A 27,224-nucleotide genomic window follows, 5' to 3' on the forward strand; every position below is an offset into this window, starting at 1 on the left:
CACTAGTAAATGTGCACTTTATTTTTGTCCTAGCAGCTGCTGCCTTCCATCTGAGTCATTTCAGTTTCTTCTGCAGTACCAGAGATCAATTACAGTATTGCTGAAAGCTGCCACAAAGACATACTTAGGCAATGGTTTGCTTTCATTGTAGCTCCAAGTTGTTAATTACTTTCTAATGTGTAGTATTTCGACAACTGACACTTAAGTGTACTTGCTACCTGGACTCAAAATAAACAATGAAGTATTAGTGGTGTCAAGCCTAGTTTAATTTGAAACCTCCATTTCATTTTATTAGGTTTTCTGACATCTTTGTTTACATACACTCCTTAATTACACAGTCCCAGAAACTTGGCGGCTGCAGTACAATACTGGTGTCATCATTTTTCACTTCATCAGCAGTGACTGGTGACTGACTGGTTATTTTAGTTGAGTGTGTTGCTGATGTTCCTCACTTTTCTCCTCAACTGTTCTAATAGTCTGCCCTACATAAGAAATACTATATTAACAAGGAATGCAGTATGCAACCAACTTCAAAGACCTAGATCATCTTCATCATTACGAAGATGCCTTTGCATCTCTGTTGGTAGGAGGGAAATACATTGGATACTGTGGCTCCATAGAAGTCTACCAATCTTTCAATGATTGGACCAGTGGAAAGCATACAGCAATTCTTTGTTTTGTTTGTTTCTTTGCCTGTTTCATCTTCAACCTCTTCCTTAGTTGTTGTTGTCAGTTGAAATAGAGGTCAATTTGTGTGGGTTTCCTGTATACATTGTAACCCCCTTTCTTCCATTCACTAATGTAAGCTGTCCTACGAAAAGGCATTTTTTGGAATCTTTGATTCATAATCTAACTCCTTTTTTGGGTACTAAATGCAACATTTAACATATGCGACATGTGACAACTAGTACCATGACTTAATTTTCCTTGCCAATGTTGCAGAAATTTTCAGCAGAAAATTTCACAAAATGTGTTTCAGTGAGTATAAAATCATTATAATTTATAGGTTGTATTGAAAGTATGACAGGCTACATTGTATTAAAATGTGGTCATGACTGAGCTCTACAACTGTATTGTACAAAATGTCAATCATGAGATTCATCATGAAATGTTAACAAAAGGCTGTGAAAATTCCATCCTACCAAAAGGACTTAAACATAAGTAAGGAACAAAAATCTTTTGTGTCATTCTTATATGCAGACAGAAGTGAGCTTAAATTTAATATGACTGGAAATGGGTCCATCTGTTACTTCGTAGCAAAGTTTCAAAGCTGACTGCATACTTTGGCAGACAAAAATTCAGGCTAGGCACAAGCCTGTCAGCAGAGCTGTAACATACTGAAAGGCTTAAAATGCTTTAAAAAAAATTTTAACATCTGTGGAAGTTGTTGTTGGTGTTGTGGTCTTCAGTCCGAAGACTGGTTTGATGCAGCTCTCCATGCTACTCTGTTGTGTGCAAGCCTCTTCATCTCCGAATAACTACTGCAACCTACATCCTTCTGAAACTGCTTACTGTATTCATCTCGGGCATCTCTCTACAATTTTACCTACCACACTTCCCTCCAGTACTAAATTGGTGATCCATTGATGTCTCAGAATGTGCCCAGTCAGCCGATCCGTTCTTCTAGTCAGGTTGTGATACAAATTTCTTTTCTCTCCAGTTCTATTCGGTATCTCCTAATTAGTTATATGAGCTACGCACCTAATCTTCAGCATTCTTCTGTAGCACCACATTTCAAAAGCTTCTCTTCTCGGCTGAACTGTTCATCGTCCATGTTTCACATCCATACATGGCTACACTCCATACAAATGCTTTCAAAAAAGACTTCATGACACTTAAATCTACATTTGATGATGAAAAACTTCTCTTCTTCAGAAAAATCTTTCTGGCAATTGCCAGTTTACTTCAACCCAAATAGCAAAACTCATCTACTTTAAGTTTCTTGTTTGCTATTCTGATTCCCTCAGCATCACCTGTTTTAATTTGAATATATTCCGTTATCCTTTTTCTGCTCTTGGTCATCTTATATCCACCTTTCAAGAGTCTGTCTATTCTGATCAGCTGCTGTTCCCAGTCTTTTGCTGTCTCTGATAGAATTACAATGTCATTGGCAAACCTCAGAGTTTTTATTTCTTCTCCCTGGACTTTAATTCCTTCTCAAAATGTTTATTTGTTTTCCTTTACTGCTTGCTCAGTGTACAAACTGAATAACATCGGTGATAGGGGCTAGAACTCTGTCTCACTACCTTCTCAACCAATGCCTCCCTTCCATGCCCATTGACTCTTATAACTGCCATGTGGTTTCTGTACAAGCTGTAAATAGCCTTTTGCTCCCTTAATTTTATGCCAACTACCTTCAGAATTTAAAAGAGAGTATTCCAGTGTACATTGTCAAAACTTTTGTACAAATCAACAAATGCTATAAGCATAGGTTTGCCTTTCCTTAACCTAGCTTCTAAAAGAAGTCATAGAGTCAGTACTGCCTGGCGTGTTCCTATACTTCTCAAGAACCCAAACTGATCGTTGCTGAAGTTGGCTTCTACCAGTTTTTTTCCATTCTTCTGTAAATAATTCATGTTTGCATTTTGCAACCATGACTTATTCAACTGATAGTTTGGTAGCACTTTTACACCTGTCAGCACCTAGTAGCACTTTTACACCTGTCAGCACCTACCTGCTTTTTTTTGGAATTGTGGGTAGGGACAAAATACTTACAGTTGCAAATAAGGGACCTGTGGAGGCAGTGCAGGCAACATTTCTTGTATCCATGTTGTTGAAGCATCAACTGCAGACCACACTTCGCAACCATTCTAGGGGCGTGCAAGTGAGATGCCTACAGATTCCTGCTGCTGGGTGATAAAATAATGCTGGTGTATCATTCTGCAATACAGCAGTCTGCCATAGTGGGTTGGGTTTCCGTATGGCATGACCCAACACTCCACTTACTACTAGATATGAAGGAGGCTCCTATCACAACATAGCTGGCCAGAGCAACTATAAATGCTCATCGCTAAGGTAAGGTAGCCCTAGTACCTGTCCTTCGACTGGCTCTGGGACTTTAGACTTCAACCAACTCCTTGAAAGTCTTCTCCATGCCAGCTGACTGCACAGTTTCAACCTAATCAGACAGCCTCATCAGCTAGTCACTAGTCTATAAGCCACCAGCTAGACCTGATGGTCTTGGATCTCTAGCCGCTGCTGCCGACTGGAGGTCACATTCAGAGTGTCATCATCCGATACTAAGAGTGTCTTCAAGGGTCCTGGGTTCCATGCTGGGCACCTGAACGGTGGTTGGGAGGTGTCAGCAGTTCAACACAAACTTGAGAACTGCCAGGCCGACGCCTTCCAGACCGCTTAACAGCTGCTGCTCTCCCGTCCCTGCTGCTACATGCCACGTGTACCACCAGCGAGTTATGCTGCGGTAGTACACCACTACCTGGATCACCATACATGCCGTCGGGATGCTGGCATTGATGTATTGTATAGAAGTCATGCTGAATAAAAAATGTTTACTCTGTGCTTTCTCTGGTACTTGTAGAGTGCAATCCACAGTTCCTGCACACACTTTCTGGGGCAGAAGCAGCCTTCCTGACTGCTTTTGGTGTCCACACTGCCAACGCTTGTGACTGTTCAAGGTGCTCTTCTTTGTATACATTAAATTTCCCCTGTTAGTCTAATCTTGTATTGGCTCCACACATTTTATCAGTATTCTAGAGCACAAGAGTGCTTCTTTGTAGGCTGACTCCATATATGCAGTAGCCTACCAATGAACCGAAGCCTGCCTTCTGCTTTACTGAGTGTGAGTAATGAATCTATTTCATATCTCCAAAAACTGTGTTTGACTGATTCCACTCATTACTCATTGATGATGTAGTCCTTGAATGTTAACATTTAAAGTAAGTTTACAATCTTTGCACCACTTTGGATATTTGTAATATTTGTACAGTATTTTTTTAATTTTTTTATTTATTTTATTTTTTTTATTCGATAGTCCAGATGTACAGAAAGTCTTGATATTATTTGTCATTATTAACAGTGTCTATCGGTAATAAATGATCAACATGAACAGCAAGGTTCTCAGTACATTTATCTGGGATATGTCTAAAGTTTCTTTGACATCTGTTGGATGACTCTCTGTCCAAGATATCGTGCTGTGTCCTCCTGACCAAGAAATCCTGTGTCAAGTCACAAATTTTGTTTGATGTCCCATGTGATTGTAGTTTCAGTAATAAGCATCAGTTTAATAATAAGTCATTTATACTGTTACGTAACTTTTCAGAAAGTTTCTTCTGTTAAATCACTCTTTATGATAGCATTTGGTGGGTATGTATATTTCTTTAGTAGGTTTAATTTGGTTGGTGGAATACTTGTGTCGTTATCAAATGTGATGGTAAAGTGCTTAAGTCATTGAGCTGTTACTCAGGAGGATTGGCGTTCACATCTACACCTGGCCATGCAGATGCAGATTTTCTGTGGTTTCCCTAAATTACTTACGGCAAACCTGTGGATAGTTCCATTTTTAAATAGGACATGGGCAGTTTCTGTCCACAATCCAGGCTTATGATGCATCTCTAATGGCATCTTTGTCATCAGTTGGTCACAAGTTGGTTTTCTAAATAACTGCTCAAAGCAATTGTCAGAATATATGTTTAAATCGATCACATACTAATCCCTGTTATTGGCACCTCTTTTAATCATTTAGTCTTCCATTCTATAACTTTCCTAATTAGCATAGAAAGTTTAAGAATTTGTGTGTCTCTGCCACTGCATCTCCTGGGGCAGGTGGTCTATAAAAGCATCAGGCTACCATATTTGACAAACTTTTAATAATTCTTACCATCACACCCAGAATTAATATTCTCAGCAGACATTATCAAGTTCTTCGCAGCAGTAAATCTACAACAACCATTGGCTTCCAGCCTGCCTTTGCGATATATTTTTCAGTCAGCATTTAAGATTGCACTGTTTTAGCCACCTTTCAGTTCTTGGAAGTATGTGGGCATGGGCATTATTAAAATTAATTAGTGATACTGATTTCAGGACCTTATGGATCCTCATGCAGTTAACTAAATATGGTATTAACATTTTACCCTCAGAGGACAAATGTTCATTATTCTTAAAGTGGCTGATCTAATACTCTCTTGAGCTATGGTATGTGACCGATTGTTGGCTCTATGAAGTGATTCCTTAAAAAAAAAACCAATTTGCACACCACATACACCCTGCTACAAAAGTAGCAACTCCACATGTGTAGTGCATGCCTGAATTATTGAGGGGGGGTGGGGGGCGGCAGCTCTGTTGTTCTCCGCCCAAAAGCAGGTTCAAGAAATCCTCCTCCATGATTGTCTGAGCCACTGAGGTCACCACTTGGTTCCAAACCAGTGAACTGCAAATGGTTTTGGGAATGGCATTGGAAATCGTCACCAATGCTTCCACCCTTCATGTGAGGCTACATGTCTTCACTAGTTCAGCCTGCCATCTAAATTAAATGTGAATAAAGGCAGCACTCATCATTTATGCCAATATGAGCTGCTTTTATTAGGTGCTTTCAACAATTACTAGGAAAATCCTCATCTTGGATGAGAGTTCGGCATAGGTACTGATTGAATCATGGCCTTCCATCTGACCATTAGGCAACCTCCAATGACTGATCCCCACATCTGTTCTTGTCTGGATATTGAAGGAAGATCAGCCACAGTCCTAACAAGGAGGCATCCAATGTTATGTATTAGACTGCATGTGCCCATATCTCTGCCGTTTTAAGTTCTGAAACCAAAATTTAACTCACTTGACAAAGGCCAAAAAGCTGAGATCCATGTAGTTCACAACTTCCAAAGGAGTAGAGGACAAAATACTATTTTAGCTGGAAGCATTTAATTTTCTGACTATTCCTCAACAATATGTATTAAATTTTTTATTATGTTTTTTGTAAAAAAAATGAAGGGTCCTTCTATCCATAATGTCCACTTTTTAAACAAAATAAGTGGATAATATATGTTATGACTTTTGCCTAATCCAGGACAGATACCAAAACAGTATCAAGAAGCATTATATATTAGAAAAGTTGGTTATGGAGAACACTTGAAGTGAGTTGGATATTTACATTCTGAACCCCAATATACTTCCTAACTTTCAACTCGTTGAAATATTTTCACAAGGAATTTGAAATCTTGCAATTAGTGTTTCATATTTTTATGAGAAAGATACATAATTGCCCATTCAGTTCATAATGTTTAGGCACAGATAAATACTCTCTCATACAAGAGTAATCACATCTGCTTGGTAATCTCTAAATTCTCTGACTTCATCTTGAAAAATGTGTTTGCCAACTTCTTTCGTGTTTCTAAACAATTTTGCTTGGGGAAGAGACATTACTTTGTGTTACATACCTTTTGGTACAATCAAATGATGGACAAGATTTCATCATTGTAGTGAAGAATCATTTACAGAAAATGTTGTTATTAAGATAAAGATTAATTGAACTGTATTCCAAAAGTAACTTGTAAGTGGATTCTGCCACCAGTCAGCTGATAAAGATGTTGGTTTCAGCATAATGAGCCATGTGTGGTCTGTACTATCTACGATGTAAGCACCCAGTGCTGGATCTTAAGTCCTCCCAGCAGTGGGTAGCACCAGAGATTTCATCTCTGCATTTTCTTCAAGTTATGCTATGGCTAAATCTTTGTGGCAAGAATGGGTTTTCAGGGTGTGTATACCCTGGGACAACAGGGAAATCTGGGAAAACATGGGGATTTTTTTATCTGGGAAATATCCGGAAATCTTTTAGAATTACAGGAGTTCTTCATTGTTTTAGTTTTCATTTAAATTTTTGTGTTTTTGGCTGATAAGAACTGATACTCTAACAAAGAACTTCACTTTAGCCTACTACTACAGAAAAATACTGCAGCAGTAAAACATAAATGAGAGAATAACACCAAAATAAAGCTTTAGTTGCAAATAAAATTTGCCATTTACAACAAAACACAGTACCTATACAAGTGTCTTCCAACAGCAAAATGTATCAAAGGGTTTAGGACGAAGACTACACAGTGCTGTGTAACAAGAAACTGTTTATGCTTCTAACAGGTCACGGGAAAATTTTGCGAATGGCAGTTTGAGAAGTGTTGCTTCCAAAGTAAATTTACTTTTTCGCAAGATGATTTATGTTATGAGTGAGAACATGCGATGAGCTCCTTTAATCACAAAGCATGTACCTCTCCTTCAAAGGTTTGAAGACTAGCTGCTTAGAAAAATTTTGGGGCCAGAGGACCAGCCATATATGCCATTGTTTAAAATTTTCTGGCAAAAAAGACCAAGCTTCAAGGTTAGTTTTTCATATTTATTTTAGTTCTTTCATAGATTACAAATTATGTAATAATGATGGCAGAAAATATAATTATCCTTCAAAAAAAGTATGAAGTTAGTTCTTTAGCAATTTAACACAAAATTGACTTTTCTATGAAAAAGTAGGAGTGCTTGACGGAACGTGTTTTCATCCAGGTAACCCACAAAATGTTCGGTGCACAGCAGTAAAATTTATAATGGTGCTTGTCAAAAATATTCAGCTGCTGCAATTTACTGTGCTTTTAGGATCCTTCGTAACCACACCCCCAGAAAAAATGGCAAAACATGTTTGACAACCAATATTATATGTTTAAGTACATTAATTTAAACCATTAACATTTCCTAATTGTGTGTTCATGCTACTTAATAGTGATGTTGCTATTGGCTGACTGCATAATGTGTAGTACGCTCCAAATATCTGCTATCATTGGCTAGCGAGATAGTGTGATATGAACTTCGATTGGCTGACAAAAACACATTGCAATCTCGATTTCAGTGCCTCTGGAGCTACCCTGCTATTTTTGGTGGAATTCATATTTATACACTCTTAATACGAAAATGCAGAATGTAATTGGTGGAATTCGTATTTCTAAATTCTTAAAATGGAAAATAAGCAGCGTACACATTGCCGCATAGCAAAGATCCTTCCAAAACTCGTTTTTTGTCGAGTTTCATTTCCTAAAGTGCAGAGAAGTTCTACCTCGGTGTATAAAACCTTTATCATTCAAAGGATTGATAAGTTTTACAGCTCTGAATGAAAGAGTAGTCTCTTAACAGGGGAAAAACGTACTTTTATCTGTGACATAGTGTATTTTTATCCAGGAAAAAGTGTATTTTTAATGGGAAAATCCAGGATTTCTTTCTTTCTTCTACCTCCCCCCCCTTCCCCCCTTGTCGCATATATGCCATGATTTGAAGCCCATTCCACTTGAGCAAGAACCCAGTGGCTTAAACACTGTAACACAATACTTCGTAACAAATTTCAAATAGTCTACCAATTAAACAAAACTGTCAGGTGTAGTATACCTACCTATCTCAAGTAATTGTAAAGCAATATTGAACAACACTAAGCAATAGTAGAAATGAATTAGGGTCTATTGATGACAGAGTAGTCATTAGAAATTATCAAAAGCCTAGGTTAAGAAAGAAAACTTCCCTTTTAAAGGGAACAATCCCAGCATTGAATTGAATTTTATTTGATCCTGCAGGATTATTTGGTTTACAGTGAACATACATGCAATATAGGACATGTCAAAAAAAAAAAAAAAACTTCATTATCCGATAGTTCTTACCTATTCCAATATCATTGATTGTAATTAACAATATTTACAAATTTAATGTGAGCAGTACTCATCAACACTGTAAAATTCCTTTTCCACCAGATAGTCTTTTATATTCTTTGAAAACTTAGTGTCACGTACATTGTCTCACAGTTTTTTAGCCAGACTTCTTAATTTAATACCTGAGTATGGGGGTCCTTTATCAAGCATTGTCAGTCAGTGGGGTATGCTTCTTATGTCATTCTTCCTCCATGTGTTGTGGGTGTGTACACTAGCTCTTGTAGTCCAATCTGCCATATCTCTTGTGACACACAGTATAGTTTTATGTATGAACAAGGAGGAAAAAGTTAAAATGCCTAGTCTTTTGAAGCAGTTTCTGCATGTTTCAGAAGTCTTTCTTCTTAATATGATTCAGACGTTTTTAAAAATGTGAACACCCTTTTTATTTATTGAATGAATGTTTGAGTTTTCCCACACTACCAGTCCTTACTGCAGGTATGGTTCGAAGAGTCTGTGGTATATTGCACACAGAAGCTGTTTGTCTGCATACTCTGCTAGCTGCCTCATTATAAATATGACAGAGCTGAGTTTCTTACAGACAGAATTTATATGTTGTTTCCATTTCAGCTTGTTATCCACAGAATATCCTAAGAATATAGTGGATTCTACTCTTTTCCAGTCTTTTTTCACCCACCTCTAATCCCATGTGCACAACATTCTCTTTATTTCTGAACACTGCCTACATAGTCTTTTTCATGTTTATAACAAGTCTAACTTCCAGGCGCCACTGAGCAGTGGTGTTTGCAGATGTGTGTGCTCTTCTCAAGCTGTGCCACAGTTTGGTCATTATTCAGTGTTGTCATGTCATCTGCATACAATAATGTCTTCTCTTTCTTTTCAACATCTACGAGGTATGACAATAAAGTAATGACTGATTTTCTTTGCAAGATGTGGCAACCCTGCTTCTAGTCCAAGCAGCACATCGATGCAACTGCTCAGTCGTGTGTTGTGCTGTAATAAGTTAATACGGAAATGGAACCGCTTAATATTGCGCAACGGTATGCCATTTCTTTTTGCGTTAAATTGGGTGAAAACATGACAACTTACAGTAAGCTTCAGAAGGCTTTTGGAGAGGAGGTTATGTCAAGAGCTCAAGTTTTTCATTGTCACAAAATGTTTAGTGAAAGCAGAACGAATGTTGAAGATGAAGACCGCAGTGGACGACCATCAACCTCACAGACGGATGTCAACTTGGCCAGGGTGCGTGAACTCGTATGATCTGATTGGATATTATCCGTGAAAATGATTGCAGAAGAACTGAACATCAGTCGAGAAATGGTTCGTCTAATAATAACTGAAGATCTTGGTATGAGAAAGATTTGTGCAAAAATCGTCCCATACTGCTCTGTCAGTACAGCAATTTTTAATCTCAAAACAAATTTCAGTACTACCACAGCCACCTTATTCACCAGATAACGCTCCGTGCGACTTTCTGTCCACTTCACTGCTTGCCCTCGAATACTATAGTTTTCCAATTTTCTTATATGTATTTCATGGTAAATAGTGTTGAATGCTTTCGAGAGATCCCGAAACATTGCAGGTACAACTCCTTTTTCATCTAAGGACTGTATAATATATTCTATCAGACTGGAAGTTGCTGATTCTGTAGATCTACTTTTTCTGAAACCGTGCTGTGATAGCAGGAGAACATTGTATTTGTCAAGATAATCAACTAATCTATTATACATAAGCACTGGAACACGTGAGGCAATACTGACCTTACGAATTATCTTAGAAGGAAGATTAAGGAAAGGCAAACCTACGTTTCTAGCATTTGTAGACTTAGAGAAAGCTTTTGACAATGTTGACTGGAATACTCTCTTTCAAATTCTAAAGGGGGCAGGGGTAAAATACAGGGAGTGAAAGGCTATTTACAATTTGTACAGAAATCAGATGGCAGTTATAAGAGTCGAGGGTCATGAAAGGGAAGCAGTGGTTGGGAAGGGAGTGAGACAGGGTTGTAGCCTCTCCCCGATGTTATTCAATCTGTATATTGTGCAAGCAGTAAAGGAAACAAAAGAAAAATTCGGAGAAGGTATTAAAATCCATGGAGAAGAAATAAAAACTTTGAGGTCCGCCGATGACATTGTAATTCTGTCAGAGACAGAGCAAAGGACTTAGAAGAGCAGATGAATGGAATGGACAGAGTCTTGAAAGGAGGATATAAGATGAACATCAACAAAAGCAAAACGAGGATAATGGAATGTAGTCGAATTAAGTCGGGTGATGCCGAGGGAATTAGATTAGGAAATGAGACACTTAAAGTAGTAAAGGAGTTTTGCTATTTGCGGAGCAAAATAACTGATGATGGTCGAAGTAGAGAGGATATAAAATGTAGACTGGCAATGGCAAGAAAAGCGTTTCTGAAGAAGAGAAATTTGTTAACATTGAGTATAGATTTAAGTGTCAGGAAGTCGTTTCTGAAAGTATTTGTATGGAGTGTAGCCATGTATGGAAGTGAAACATGGACGATAAATAGTTTGGACAAGAAGAGAATAGAAGCTTTCGAAATGTGATGCTACAGAAGAATTTTGGAGATTAGATGGGTAGATCACATAACTAATGAGGAGGTATTGAATAGAATTGGAGGGCAGTGTGGAGGGTAAAAATCATAGAGGGAGACCAAGAGATGAATACACTAAGCAGATTCAGAAGGACATAGGTTGCAGTAAGTACTGGGAGATGAAGAAGCTTGCACAGGATAGAGTAGCATGGAGAGCTGCATCAAACCAGTCTCGGGACTGAAGACAACAACAACAACATAAGCATTTCCAGGATTTTTGAGAAACCTGATATCAGTGAAGCTGGCCTTTACTTGTTGGGGCCATCTTTATCCCCTTTCTTGTACACTGGTACCACCCTGCTTATTTTCAGTTTTTCTGGAAAAACTTTCATTTCTGAAAGAGTGAGATCATTTGCTCACTTACTTGTTTTATTACATGATTCAATATTTTGCCATCATCAGTGGATTTCTTGGACTTCAGTTTCCATATAGTTTTCGTCAGTTCATCTTCTGTGACTGGTTGCAAGAACACAGTTCTGCTTGATATTTGTGATAACTTAGTAACCTTCTTTTTTGACTATTTCTTTCCAATTTTAAGTTCCCTACCACATTTATACAGTTATCATTGAGTATGGTAGCCCTTCTCTACAATCTATAACAACTGTGTTGTTTATTTTCATTGACCTGATATCTGTTTGTTTGTTTGATCCAGCATTTTCCTATCTTTCGCCATTAAATGCATTCCAAGCTGCCTTTATCTTGTTTCTTGAGTTCATTATGGTAAGCATTAATTGCTTTTGATTTTACCTCTCATATTATTTTTCTATACTTATTTTGTAGCATTTTATAATTTTCAGTTTCATCCCTCCGCCTCAGAGCTTGTAGCTTCCTTCCCAGTTCTATTATTTTACTGGCAATCCATTTAATATTTTTCATTTACATTCTGCATCTCTAGGGCTTCATTCCAGATTTCCCTGCTTAATATTGTTCTGGGACGTTAATCAAGCAATGGAATATCCAGGAGGGAATGTAACAATATTGTGAAAAGGAAAGTTGCTACTAACTATATAGTGGAGATGCAGAGTCACAGATAGGTACAACAAAAAGACTGTCACAAATATAGCTTTCAGCTAGTAAGGCCTTCGTCAAAATTAGACAACAAAAACACACATACTCACTCACTCACTCACTCACGCATGCAAATGCAACACACACACGACTGCATAACATATTATCAAGAACACAGTTGGGATTTCTGAACGGTTCTGATATCGAGAAGGCTATTTACACCTACAGTGAAAATGTACTTAATTCATTAAATAACAAGTTACAAGCAGCAGGTATTTTCTGTGATTTGCCAAAGGCATTCAATTGTGTGAACCGCAACATCCTTTTAAATAAATTAGAATTCTATGGTGTCACGGGCAGTGCTGCAAAATGCTTCAAGTCATAACTCGCTAACAAAGGGTGTCAGTGCAAGGGACAAGTGAATTAAGTCATCAGTCATCATCAAAATGGGAAGAAATTACATGTGGTGTCCCACAAGGGTCCATCTTAGGGCCATTGCTTCTTCTTGTGTACATTAAATGATCTCTCATCAGTTACACTGCGAAGCAGAGTTCGTTTTGTTTGCATATGACACAAGTATTGCAATAAATAGTATGTCGAGTGTAGTTGTAGAAATATCTGCTAATTATATTTTCATGGATATTAATAAATGGTTTAAAGCCAATTCATTTACATTAAACTTCAAAAAGACTCACTATATGCTATTCAGAACCTGTAAAAGGTTCCCACCCAGCATATGCATAAAGTATGAAGAAGAGCAGATAGAAGAGGTTGACAGTTTTAAATTCCTGGGATTACAACTTGATAATAAATTCAGTTGGGAGGAGCACACCACAGAACTGCAGCAACCCCTTGACAAATCTGTATTAGCAATTCGAGTGTTAGCAGACATAGGCGACATAAAAATGAAAAAGCTTGCATACTTTGATTCCATAATGTCATATGGTATAATATTTTGAGGTAACTCTTCAAGTCAAACAAAAGTTTCCAGAGTCCAAAAGCGTGTAGTACGTGCTATTTGTGGAGTAAATTCACGGACGTCCTGTATAAACCTCTTCATAGAACTGAGTATACTAACTACTGCCTCTCAGTATATTTACTTGTTAATGAAATTCGTCCTAAATAATATATATCTTTTTTTTCCACAAATAGCTCAGTTCATACATACAATACCAGGAACAAAAATGATCTGCCCAAGGACTTAAAAGCTCTTACTTTAGTTCAAAAAGGGGTCCACTACTCAGGAACACTCATCTTCAATAATTAGCCAGCAAACATAAAAAATTTAGTTACATATAAAGATCAGTTTGAAAGGAGCCTGGAAGACTTACTAGTGGCCAACTCCTCCTACTCATTGATGAATTTTTTAATAGAAACAAATGATATATTGTATGTATTCATACTATTAGTATTGTTATTTCAGAATTTTTTTTTTTTTTTTTTTTTTTTTTTTAAATGATGTTCCACATTCACGAGGATCTCCTAAGGACGGATCTATGGAACGAAAAACTAATCTAATCTAATCTGCAGTCTCGGGCAACTGAAGCCACATCTAAAGATGTTAATATTTTTTCACTGATGTTCCTGATTTCTTTGGTTGTTTGTTTTGATCCAGACATTATGTCCTTACTTCTGCAGAACAAGATCAGCTGTCCATGCTGTCAGATATTTCTGTTTGGACTACATGTGACTCACAATTAGACCTACAAACATTAATAATGATGTTGTGAATAACTGTCTGACTTTGAGAAGTCACTCTTGTTGGTGCAGATATTGTTGCCTCCATATTGTATTGTATTAACTATTCGTCAGACTCTTGTCATGGGCGGAGGAGAAGTAATATGTTGTCAGACTCTTTCCAGAAAGTGTTCTCTCAAATTTCAATAGTAAATCTTTCCATGATATGCCTCTCTTGTAACATCTGCCACTTGAGTTTGTTGAGCATCTCCTTAATGCTGTCATGCCTGCTAAACGATCCAGTGACAATATGTGCCACTCTTTGTTGAATCTTCCCTTTCTCTCTCCTATCTGTCTAACCTGGTGGGGATCCCAAATAGATGAACAGTACTCAAGAATTGGTCGGACAAGTGCCTTATAAGCCACTTCCTTCCTGGATGAGCTACATTTCCTTAAGAGTCTTTCTATGCATCTGAATCTGACACCTTCTTTCCCCACTATTTGTTTTGTGTGGTCATTCCACTTGAGGTCTTTCTGGATAGTTACTCCTAGATATTTTACGGTAGATACTGTTTCCAGCAGTTTGTCATCAGTACTGTAGCTGCACAGTTGTGGATTTCTTTTCCTACGTATGCACAATATGTTAAAATTATTTACATTCAGTGTTGACTGCCAGAGCCTGCACCATCAATTCTCTGTAGGTCATTCTGCAAATCGTTACTGTCGTTTGGCATTGCTACTTTGTTATAGATAACTGCATCATCTGCAAACAGCCTTAAAGAGGATCCAAAACTTTCTGCTAGATCCTTTGTATACATTGTAAACAGTAGTGGTCCTATCATACTTCTATGGCGTACTCTGGAAATTATCTTTTTATCTGTCGATTTTGTTCCGTTAAGAGCGACTTGTTGAGTTCTGTCTGCAAGAAGTCTTGAATCCAGTCGCAAATCTGCTCCGATACTCGATATTGTCTATGATACTGTGGATCTCATCGACGAACAGAGCGAGCCGAGTTTCACAGAACCTCTGTTTGCAGAACCTCTGTTTGCAGAACCTCTTGTTTGCAGAACCTCTTGTTTGCAGAACCTCTTGTCTGCAGAACCTCTTGTCTGCAGAACCTCTTGTCTGCAGAACCTCTTGTCTGCAGAACCTCTTGTCTGCAGAACCTCTTGTCTGCAGAACCTCTTGTCTGCAGAACCTCTTGTCTGCAGAACCTCTTGTCTGCAGAACCTCTTGTCTGCAGAACCTCTTGTCTGCAGAACCTCTTGTCTGCAGAACCTCTTGTCTGCAGAACCTCTTGTCTGCAGAACCTCTTGTCTGCAGAACCTCTTGTCTGCAGAACCTCTTGTCTGCAGAACCTCTTGTCTGCAGAACCTCTTGTCTGCAGAACCTCTTGTCTGCAGAACCTCTTGTCTGCAGAACCTCTTGTCTGCAGAATCTGTGTTGATTTTTGTAGAGGAGATTTTCGCTCTCCAAAAAGTCATAATTCTTGAGCATAATATATGTTCCACAATTCAGTAACAGATTGATGTCAACAGTATACGTCTATAATTGTATGCATCTGCCCTAAGGCTCTTCTTAAAAACTGGAATAACCTGTGCCTTCTTCCAGTTGCTAGGCACCCTTCATTGCTCAAGCAATTTACGATGTATTACTGCTAGAGTGGGAGCAAGTTGTTTCGCATAATCTTTGTAGAATCTTACAGGTATCTCATCATGCACTGACGTCTTTCCACTACTAAGCTATTGTAGTTGTTTTTTTATTCCGCGATCAGTTATCTCAATATCTGCCATTTCGACATTTGTACAACAGTTGAAAGAAGGGACTATGTTAAGATTTGCGTGGTGAAACCATTTCAGAAGACCAAATTCAGTATTTTGGCCATCTCTCTGTCATCTTCCATTTCAGGGCCAGTATGGTCACTGAGTGAATGAGTAGATGATTTTGACCCACTTACTGATTTTACATACGACCAAAACCTTTTAGGCTTAATGCTCAGATTGATTGACAAAGTTTTACTTTGAAAGTCATCAAATTCTTCTCTCATTGCTCCTCTTATGCTCATTCTTGCTTTGTTCAGCTTTTGTTTATCAGCTAGGTTTTTACTTCTCTTGAATCTAAGATGAAGTTATCTTCGTTTACGTAGCAGTTTCCTAACACGGCTGCTGAACCATGGTTGCTCTTTCCCATCCCTTAAGAACTTACTCGGAACAAACTTGTCTAGGGCATATTGCATGATGCCTTTGAAGTTTTTTGATTTGTTCTCCACCTCTTCATCCTTATCATTGAATATTTTATACTAACTGCTCAGATACTCTGAAATTTGTATTCTGTCACTCTTGCTAAGTAAAAATATCTTCCAACCTTTCTTAACATTCTTTTTAAGACTCAGCGTCGTAGATACTTCCTATACTTTAACGGATTTGATAAGTTCTGGTCTGTTAGTTGCCAGGAAGTTTAAGACATACCATCACGAGTTGGTTCTCAAACTATAAGACATTCAGAACAGTGTTACACGGATCCCGGTCTTTGGCACCAGTTTTGGTAGCGTGACACTCCCAGTCTATATCTGGCAAGTTGAAGTCGCCCACTATTACAACTGTATAATTAGGAAAATTGTTAACAATATTCTTTAAGTTCTGTCTGAAGTGCTCTACCACTAGACCTCCTGACCCATGCAGCTTATAAAAGTGTCCAGTTACCATTTTTGACGAATCTTTGACATTTAACTTCACCCAGATTAATTCACAATCGGAATCCGTGATAACCTAGCTAGATTTTATTGAATTCCTTACTGCAATAAACACGCCACCGCCACTGGCAACTAACCTATCCTTATGATAAATTTTCCAAGCTGAATTTAGGATTTTGTTGTCATTAACATTCGGTTTCAACTAACTTTCTGTCCTTTGTACTATCTGTGCATTATAACCTTCAGTAAGCAATGTTAATTCTGGGATGTTTCCTTGGATGCTCCTGCAGTTTACTAAGATCGTATTAATCTTTTCTCTCTCTGAGCTGTGTGGACAAACATTCTCTGAGGACATTATGGCTAATTTACAGGCAAATCATCTTTGATCCCAAGTGAAGAGTTACCTAAGCTAAAAAAAGCCCCTTGTGCACACCACACGAACTCCACTATCCTAGCAGTCGCTTCCTGTGTGTACTGCACATGTGACCTTTTACAGGGAAACCTACAGTTCTACACCCAATAGCGGAGGTTGAGAAAGTCACATCCAATAACATAACAGAGTCGTCTGAGCCTCTGGTGTAGACTTTCCACTGTGCTCTAAACCAGAGGGCTGTGATCAGCCATGGATAAGATGGTACAAATAGACAGCTGAGCCTGCACCACCCATGCAATGCTAGTTACCCTCACCAAATCAGATGCCACCGAAAAGGGGTGCCCTCAGAATCCAACCATTTGTCTTACATCTTTTATAGTAGATAATGGCGCTGGTACATGAACAGTTCACCCCAGCAGGCATCATTTGTACCACCATATGTAGCCGGTTGCACCCCTTGCACTCAAAAGCCGCTGGCCTTCTGCATATCATGAATTAGACCCTCTGGCAAACATACTGAGTGCACACTGGCATTCTTTTCCACATCGCCTGCTATTTCCCTGATGGGCTCCAAAACCCACCTAACATTGGAGCTTCCAATGACAAGCATATCCACCCTGTGCACTTGTCTAGAAAGACAGTAAAATAAGCCACTGTCCTAATAAGAGAGGCATATTTTGGTGGCTCAGAGTTATCAACAACACTGGGTAGCACCTCGTACCTGTTGCTAAGGCATAGGGAGCCAGCTGAGCGACCTGCTTCCTCTTTCAACTTCCACTCAGTGAAATGCCAACCCACCACTGTCTGCAACTCACTCTCAAGTGAGGACGGACCGGTCACATACTGCTTATCAGAAGATGTAGCCACACCCGGGTTGCCAGGGGATTTCGGTGCCACCAAAGGTGTCACAGGTCTTGTCACCAGTGTAAAAAAATAGATGTAAAATCTCAAATGGTGCTACCGAATTTGAAATGTATGCAAAATGTAATGAGAAAAAAGAAACATCAAAAACTGCTCTGCAGATTCTTCACTATACCCTGAGATGACAAGCTCTTGAACAGAATAAATTTCTCTTCTGAAGTGAATGTATCTACAGTTATCTGTTACTAGAAACTCTTCTTACCCTAAAGCTATTGCACAAGGTAAGTATGCAAACTGGATTGAACTGATCTAAGCTATATGCTGTGTACCAGCACAAGATTTGAACTTATTGGCATGAAGGGGAGCTTCCAGCGGTGGAAAAATTACACTAGGAGGCTACCCTTAGACAACAATATGCACCAAGATTTAATCAAAAACAAAAACTTAGAGTAATTTGCTAACCACTAGTGTATGCAGTTAAATACCCAGGTGTAGTTCAGTTCTTTTCAGAAGCACGTGGAAAAAAAATTAATGTGTATCAGATAACTGCTGCTGCTGCTACTATCATTGCTCTCGTGTCCACTCGGCTCAGCGTCTGCCGATTAATGTATACCTTGACTTGTTACACGTCACTGATGGTTCTCCTCCTTAATGGGCTGTGTGGAACACAATGAATGAATGAATGAATGAATGGCGAATACATTAACCTTAAGCTATTTAGGGAAACCATGGAAAATCTGAATCTGGATGGCCAGGCAAGAGAACAGCCAAATGTGATTATATTGTCTAACCACTGCAGCACACCACTCAATACTTATTAAAGAGAGTAACATCTTGGACCTCCCAGCAACAAGTGGATCTGAAATTTTTAATTTTGGTAATGTATACGAGGGAATCAATGACCATGCCACTGTTACAGCATCGATTATGAAAATGTTAAGAAAGGGAGGAAAATATTGCTGTTAGACAAATGTGCTGAGAAGCAGATTACCAGAGCAGTCAACATCAAAGGACAAAATTCAAGAGAACTGTATAATACATTTGAGAAATATACATGCTAAACAAGATTGTGGGGAATGGGAAAGGTGTGCTATGATTCAGTAGCCCTTTGTTTTAACTATTTTTTCTGTTGTTAGAGTGTAACCTATTTTTTATGTTGTTAGAGTGTAACACTGACTTTCTGTCTTAATTTTTTTCACATGTGTATGCTATACACATAAGAGTCGAGGGACATGAAAGGGAAGCAGTGGTTGGGAAGGGAGTAAGACAGGGTTGTAGCCTCTCCCCAATGTTATTCAATCTGTATATTGAGCAAGCAGTAAAGGAAACAAAAGATAAATTTGGAGTAGGTATTAAAATCCATGGCGAAGAAATAAAAACTTTGAGGTTCGCCGATGACATTGTAATTCTGTCGGAGACAGCAAAGGACTTGGAAGAGCAGTTGAACGGAATGGATGGTGTCTTGAAGGGAGGATATAAGATGAACATCAACAAAAGCAAAACGAGGATAATGGAATGTAGTCGAATTAAGTCGGGTGGTGCTGAGGGAATTAGATTAGGAAATGAGACACTTAAATTAGTAAAGGAGTTTTTCTATTTGGGGAGCAAAATAACTGATGATGGTCGAAGTAGAGAGGATATAAAATGTAGACGCAATGGCAAGGAAAGCGTTTCTGAAGAGGAGAAATTTGTTAACATCGAATATAGATTTAAGTGTCAGGAAGTCATTTCTGAAAGTATTTGTATGGAGTGTAGCTATGTATGGAAGTGAAACATGGACGGTAAATAGTTTGGACAAGAAGAGAATAGAAGCTTTCGAAATGTGGTGCTACAGAAGAATGCTGAAGATTAGATGGGTAGATCACATAACTAATGAGGAGGTACTGAATAGGATTGGGGAGAAGAGGAGTTTGTGGCACAACTTGACCAGAAGAAGGGATTGGTTGGTAGGACATATTCTGAGGCATCAAGGGATCACCAATTTAGTATTGGAGGGCAGCGTGGAGGGTAAAAATCGTAGGGGGAGACCAAGAGATGAATACACTAAGCAGATTCAGAATGATTTAGGTTGCAGTAGGTACTGGGAGATGAAGAGGCTTGCACAGGATAGAGTAGCATGGAGAGCTGCATCAAACCAGTCTCAGGACTGAAGACCACAACAACAACAACAACATGCTATAGGTTAATTTAATTGCCAGTAAAGCTCTGATTCTGTCTCAAACTCTCATGAATAAAACAGCATCAGGCATCTGATTACTTTACAAAAGAGTTAATGTGTTAAATGTTTGCCTTCAAGCAAATAAGTGAGAAAGTTCAGGAAAAATTTGAAATTATGCTTGAAGTTTATTCGAAGTCACTGAGTCCTCTTATTCTGAAGTACTGGACGTATGAATTCTTGCTATTTGCATGCCATCAGTTACACTGTGTCATGACAAACGCGGAGTTTCTAACTGTAATATTTATCTTTTTGTGTTAAACTTTTAACATAATATTATACCTCTTAATGAGTAGGTTATGACAGCATTTTAAATTTTTAAATTCGGTCCATAATTATATGAGATATTGAAAATCAAATTTTTTGTTTCCTCTATACTGCATCTGGTACCAGGTTTGGTATAGTGTTTTAGTAATATTTATATTTCCCATATTGCTATAAGTTAAACTGTCCACATACTTTCTTTAAAATCAGCATTTCATTTGAATAACCATAAAAATTATTTTCTTTTCAGAAGACATGAAGAAGGTTTATTTGGCCTTGTATAACTTGGTTCAATTTGTTGGTTTCACATATATCCTGACAGTGATGGGAATTCGATATTATCGTGATGGACCAAGTGAGTATTTTGTCATATACCCATTATTAGCTCTTGTTCTTTTCTATTAGCAGTAATGTGGCATCAGCATTACCTGGTCACTCAAGTGCATGAATCAACATCAATTTATGTCCAATTTGTTGTGCATGCATTTTGATTTTATAGGTTTTGGTTTTACTGGAATTATTTGTGTGTCTTAGCCTATCCTTCTTCCATCTCTCTGTTTTTTATATTGATTACATTTTTTCTGTGTTATGCCTGTTTGTTTATTTTATGTCATAACATTATATTTCTATTCATGGGGCACTCTGAATTTCATATATAATGTGAAAATAAAGGAAAGCTGAAGGGAAACATAAAAAAACAATTCGGAAAACAAAGTATACAAAGAGAAGGAAAAATCCTTGACTAATATGATACAATTCATTCAAGTTCAACAACCCAACGTCATATCAGCCTGAATTGATATAAGACACATATTGGTTTAATGCCAATACTTTCCTTCCTGGGGCCACACTATGCAGAAAGTAGATTCAAAAGAAATGGTGAGAACACTCCTCTCATGAACTAGTTTGTATATGAACTAATGACAAGTCTTATTTGACCCAAAACTCATGTTTTTTGTCATACATAGGTAGAAAATTCGGGGACATAATATAAATTAGCAAAATGCAAAGTGGCTCTGTCATGATAAAAACAGTGATCCCTACTCAATCACAGGCATTTCTGTCCCACGAGAAGCTCGGTGAGGTTACCATCACCATCACATTTCACAAGAGTGTCACCATGGCCCAAGTGCAATTTTAATTGCAAACTCACATTGCAAACAGCCTAAGAACTGTATGGAGTGTCCATTTTGTCTGCCATATCGAATGAGGGTCAAAAGATGAGTTGATACTGGTGCTTTTACTTTGGCTTTCGAAGGGGATGTATTAACTGAAAAGGTAAAAGTAATAGTATACTACTGTGAATTTTAAAGCTGTGTTCCACCTCCCCCCCAGAAATGTTAAATGTTTGCAAAGTATTGTGCAACCAAATCCCAGCTTGTATCAGCTGTGAAGAGCACCATTCCCATCAGCCCTTGAATAGCTCCATTTTAAAGAAGGGAAGAAAGATAGAGGAGTATGAAACATTTGACCATATTTCATATTCTGAAGCAAAGAAAAAATTATGAATATCTACATCAGTTTCAAATGACAGCAAACTTGCAATCACTATGACTGAGTCCCCTCTGCAGCAAGGATGGGGACTATCACATCTCCCTCAGTGTCCGGCCGTGGTGACCATCTAAATACATTTGCTTACAAAGAGCACAGGTCCCCATCCCCACAGGTCCCCATTCCCTACTTTTCCTACTATACAGACTGACACTGCCTTGCTGCTTGATGATAGGCTAAGCCACTGGTTGAGATGGGCTGTAGGCCACAGAACAGTTCAGTAATCTTACCTTCCAGATACCCACTTTGATATCCCCCAATGAAAGATAAAACTCTCTAATGGTAATAAAGGTAAAAAATCGAAGGTGAAGGTGGATCTGATAGCACCAGAAGTACCAGATCGATACCCCCTCTCCCCTCATACTGGTGTCATTTTCACGACCTCGCTGAACTTTGGCGTCAACCATAAGTCTTATGTATAGTTCTTATAAAAACTCTGTACCATTTATAATCACCATGCATATTTAAAAAACTAGACTTGTAACCGAAAGAGCATCTGTTGGTCTCAGTACAGCATTAGAGTCTGTGAACATTGTTGTATGGTCAATTATGTATCTTAGTCTATAATGTTTGTCTCCCTCCTGATAGAGAGCTGACATTTTAAGAGGCAGTCAACCTTAATCTCTCAGCTACCTCCATGTTTCCACCTACAGAGTGATTTCCATGCCCACAACTCATTACAGGGCAGTGTTATAACATCCCAACATGGCTGTGTAATGAAGCAAGCGATCACATATCTTGAACTATGTTTATTGAATAGCTACAGCCCCGTCTTTTTCATGTGACACATGGAACATCTTCAGCCATTGACCTTCAGTCTGTATCTCTAATCTCTTCCCTTCAGCCTATTGGATTGTAGACAATGACCTCTCTGAGATGATCATTTCTTGATTGTCCCTGCCGCACAGTTACCTGACTGAGCACCTGTCACAACGGGACCTCAAGAAAGCCCATTGGCATGCTTTCAATGCCATTACACCACCTGATGCTTCCACACAATGCAAAGTCAAGACATACTACAAAATACAACTAACGCAATACTATAAGCAGCTAAATAACTATCCTGCTTTCCTTGGGATCTTCTAATTGCCATGGCTTTCAGAGATCACAGGTAAGCAAACAATGTTTCACACTCAGTACCAAATCTTACTGTCTACAAAAAACTCCATGTCTACAAAAAACTAGGGGAGGAATGCTAAGAAAGATATGTCCCTGGTTTAGGACCCAATGATCGAAGGGTAGCATCTTTGATTTTTAATCAAATATTGCTTTCCCTGTTGCTCTTCCAACAGCCTTGTAGAGGGCAGAGGAAGAAACAGAATTTCAGGACACTCTCTGTTGCCCATGGGGTGGGAAACAGCATCAAAAATGCAGAATAATTGGCAGTGACCAATGGCATGAGGATGCAGGAGGTGATGCAAAGCACTGCATTAAAGACGCATAATGTGTATCCACAGCACATGCACCCTATAATTGAAGAAGTGTCGTGATATTCTGCATTTTCCCCTATCTGGATCTCCAGGAGGGGAGTGCCAAGGGGGCGGTGACTATAAGAAAAGAATTGAATAACTAGTTATACGTCAGAAGTTTAAACATATTAGGAAAGCTAGAACATTTGAAAAGGGAACTGCAAAGCTTCAATTGAGATATAGTTTGGATCAATGAAATGAAATGAAATGGAAAAAAGATAAGGCTCTTTCGTCAGATGAATATCAGCAGCAGCATAAAATGGTATAACAGAAGCAGGACCCATTATGAATGGGATAGTAGGGCAGTGAGTTCAGTGATTGGGTTGTTTTCATAGAATTGACGGCAAATCGATACTGACAGCGATAGTTGATAGAGAAAGTACATGAAGATATTGAATAGGTATTTCAGTTTGTGAAGGGAGATGAAAGTCTAATAGTCATTGGAGACTGGATTGTGATTGTAGGGGAACGATTAGAAGAAAGCATTACGGGAGAATATGGGCTTGGTAATGGGAATGAGAGAGGAAGAATCAAGATGCATACGACAGTATAAAATGATGCAAGATGTTGAAATTCTGAGAAAAATAGAGGTAAGCCACAGAGAAAGATGGGCAATACAACACAACTCTCACCATCCCTCTGTGTTGATGACTTTCATATTTGCTAAAGTTCTTCAACCATGAGTGTTGTTGAATTCCAGCTACAGGGTGCCACAAGAAAAGCACAATTGTGGACCTTCACAAATGGCTTCTAACTTTCCACTGCCAAAACATGTTACATGCTTCTGCCAATGTAGAACTTCTCTTTCACATCCAGAACTTTACCTCTGTAATGAACTGCTGTAAGCGGTAGAGTCATACCTGTTTTTTGGACTTGTATTTGTTGCTTGATTGGCAAGACTACCACATATTTGCCAGCTTTAAAAGAATGTCAGTGGAATCTCCACACTCTCTGCTGCCTGTCACAGCTTCTGGGGTGCAGTCACTCCACGTAGCAGTTTGTCTGATCTCCTTCTCCTCCTTTTGAACCTATTTGTCAGGTGTCTTAACAAATACGCCCCCCCCCACACACACACACACCATTGTGCATGCCTCATCCAACACTCTGCCTAGATTTATTCTTCAGATCAAGAAATTAGTAAACCCCTCTGCATTTCAGTGTTTCTTTCTCTATACTGATGGCTCAGAGGTGAACAGTCACATTGGCTGTGCTCCCACACTTTCTGGGTATCATGAACACTTCATACCATACAGTTGTAGTGTTTTTACAGCAGAATTAGTTGCCATTGCCCATGTTCTCTGTAATACTTGCACCTGAACTCATGAGAATTCCCTAATCTGCAGTGACACTCTGAGCAGTCTACTGGCAGTAAACCAACTCTAGGAATCAATTAATATTGATCATATACGATCTTTCTTCTGACCCCCATGGTATTAGGAGTTTTGATTATATTCCTCCCCCTCCCACCGCCCTTTCAATTTTTCTTCTTCATCTTCTTCTTTTTAGAACATCTCTGCTTATGCAGGTTATTTGATTATATGTCAAATTGAGATTTTAGATAATGGGCTTGCTGATCACATTCTAATCCTCCTTTTTCAATGGTCCATAAGCTTCTGTAGTGCCCCGTTACTTCACTGCTTTGCACTGAATAGTGAGGCTTGACGTACTGCTACAGTATACACCACTAGAAGTCTCCAGCTGTTTTCAACGAGTGCACCTCCCGAACATCACTGGATTTTACTACTTCTTATTACTGTCTGACCATTGCTCTTCTTCTTCCCATGTTTGACACCTCAGATGAAATCACTATAGATCTAGGTGGGTGTATAGTTGTCCGTATTGGATGTATAGTTGTCCATAACAGAAGAGTGGCCTGACTATATTTTTATATGCATCCTGGTTTCCATAATTTGTTTGGGAAAACATAAAATAACATTTTGTGACGGTAATATTCTGTCTGTATTGTACAGTAATTGTTATACTGCCAATCAGGTATGGAAACTGCCAGCCACAGAACTAGCTTCAAGAATCCTTCGCTTCTTCTGGCCAGCACACCTCCCTATGTTGTACTACATTTCTACAGCTATTTCATCTTTGTTTAACCTCTTATTTTGTGCTGCATCTCATATGAAACCACTAAAGATAGAACTGCCTGCCAGAGCAGAAGACTATCCTTTTATATTCCTCCTTGCTTTCGTAGTTGTTTATTATCTACCTTTTTCAGTACTTCTGTGACTTGAGCTTTCAGCTCGTCTTCCACAGTAATGGGCAGCAGCCTGTCTGAATCCATTAGGTTTTCATTACAAAAAAGGAAAGGAACCTGGTCAAGCCCATATCCAGTGAATGACAAAGGAAGACAGCTCTCCCTCTCTCAGAGAATTTTTATTTTTAGCAAACTAAACTCACATCCTGCACATCAACTCACTATCATTTTAAAGGAAACTAGAATGTATAACAGATATTGATTAGTAGAAAGTGTAGGCAGAGGTATTTCTCATGAAACCTCAAAAGCTATCTCGTCATTCTCCATGAAACTGACATGAGTTGCATCCATCCCTAGCTCAAATTTTGAGCATGTGCTTGCATTTTAAAACCATTTATCAGTCAATCATCCCCAAGTATCAGAGTTTATATTTAAAAAAATCATAATCTTGTCTTCAATTCCACTCCTTCACAGTTCCTTTTCTAATCTTTTTGAGCTTCATCTCAACAAGGGTTAGCAATAAGCAGCAGCATTTACATAGGCCTTTGGATATTCTCATTGTTGTAAACAACTGATCTTCCAGTTTCATCCTTGATATAAATTTCTTACTGCTTATATATATTTTCTATTCTGTCTATATTTTCCTAACTTCCTAAGCAAGTTTATTACAGAGACTTATCACATACATTCTCCAAATTAGTAAAAACTAGATACATTTCTTTATTCCACATTTCCTGTTTTTGTGTCACATGTTTTATTCTGAAAAGGTTGCCAGTGTCCCTAATTTGCCGTGAAGTCACAGTGAGGTCTGATATGGCACTTCATAAAATGTGATGGTTGTGATAAGCATGTGTGTGTTGCCATTGTCCGGACCCAGGTTGATGGGCATGTGCCCTTCTGCTGACCACAGGTAACAACACAGATTCACTGTGGAGAGCTCTTTCTCCATGAGTAGTGCAATTCTGCAGTATGGCCACCCAGCCTCATGCAGACCTGCTATATGCCCTTGCTTTAACACTGTCAGTAGTACAAACAGTTAATGCCCACATTGTCGCGGAATGCTAACCACATCGCAGACACAGACAGAGTTCCATAGGCAAAGGCAAACTGGCTTTGGAGGTGAACAACTGCTGCGAATATTGCAACATTCCACGGCTAATAACATGGTTCCTGGTTTGTCTGCAGCACGGCATGTTTGGCAATGACATTAATTGCCCTCCTGTACTGTCCTGTGTAAGTCTGCGTCACTTGCATTGATGCACTTTTTTTCCCAGTGGTATGTGTATTATACATCTTAAGACTTATTTTACATTTTGTAACAATTTGCGTGTGAAAAATGCAAAGTGGTCACATTTTATAGTCCATGTTAAACTGTAGGTCCCCTTATAACTGGCGGGACAAGTCCGTTCATAGGTTAGACAATAGGACAAACCCTATGGTCTTCAAACTAACAGTTACCTTGAACTCGGACTTTCCAGTAGCTGACGTTACACTAATACCCCAATAATTATTATATCTCTTCTTAGAACCTTTTAGGTATTTGTGTTAAATGGGCTAGTTTCCATTCATCCAGTACTCAAAATTCTATCAGACACAAGTGACCCCTATCACTTCTACTGCCATTAAGTTTTTTTCGTATCAGGTGCCAAAGCCACAAATTTAAA

General features: G+C 38.6%; 1 protein-coding gene across 6 annotated transcripts in view; it reads left to right on the forward strand.

The window, feature by feature from the left end:
- The window catches only part of LOC126412875 (very-long-chain (3R)-3-hydroxyacyl-CoA dehydratase), a 162,715-nt gene that overhangs the window by 112,319 nt on the left and 23,172 nt on the right, over positions 1–27,224 (forward strand). For 5 of the 6 annotated variants that reach the window (XM_050082751.1, XM_050082750.1, XM_050082755.1 and 2 more), the window contains exon 6: positions 20,588–20,692. In XM_050082751.1, the coding sequence (XP_049938708.1) occupies positions 20,588–20,692 (105 nt within the window). The remainder of the gene's footprint in view (positions 1–20,587; positions 20,693–27,224) is intronic. The other variant, XM_050082756.1, reaches the window with a different exon arrangement.

Source organism: Schistocerca serialis, chromosome 7 (assembly GCF_023864345.2).
Source record: "Schistocerca serialis cubense isolate TAMUIC-IGC-003099 chromosome 7, iqSchSeri2.2, whole genome shotgun sequence".
NCBI lineage: Eukaryota > Metazoa > Arthropoda > Insecta > Orthoptera > Acrididae > Schistocerca > Schistocerca serialis.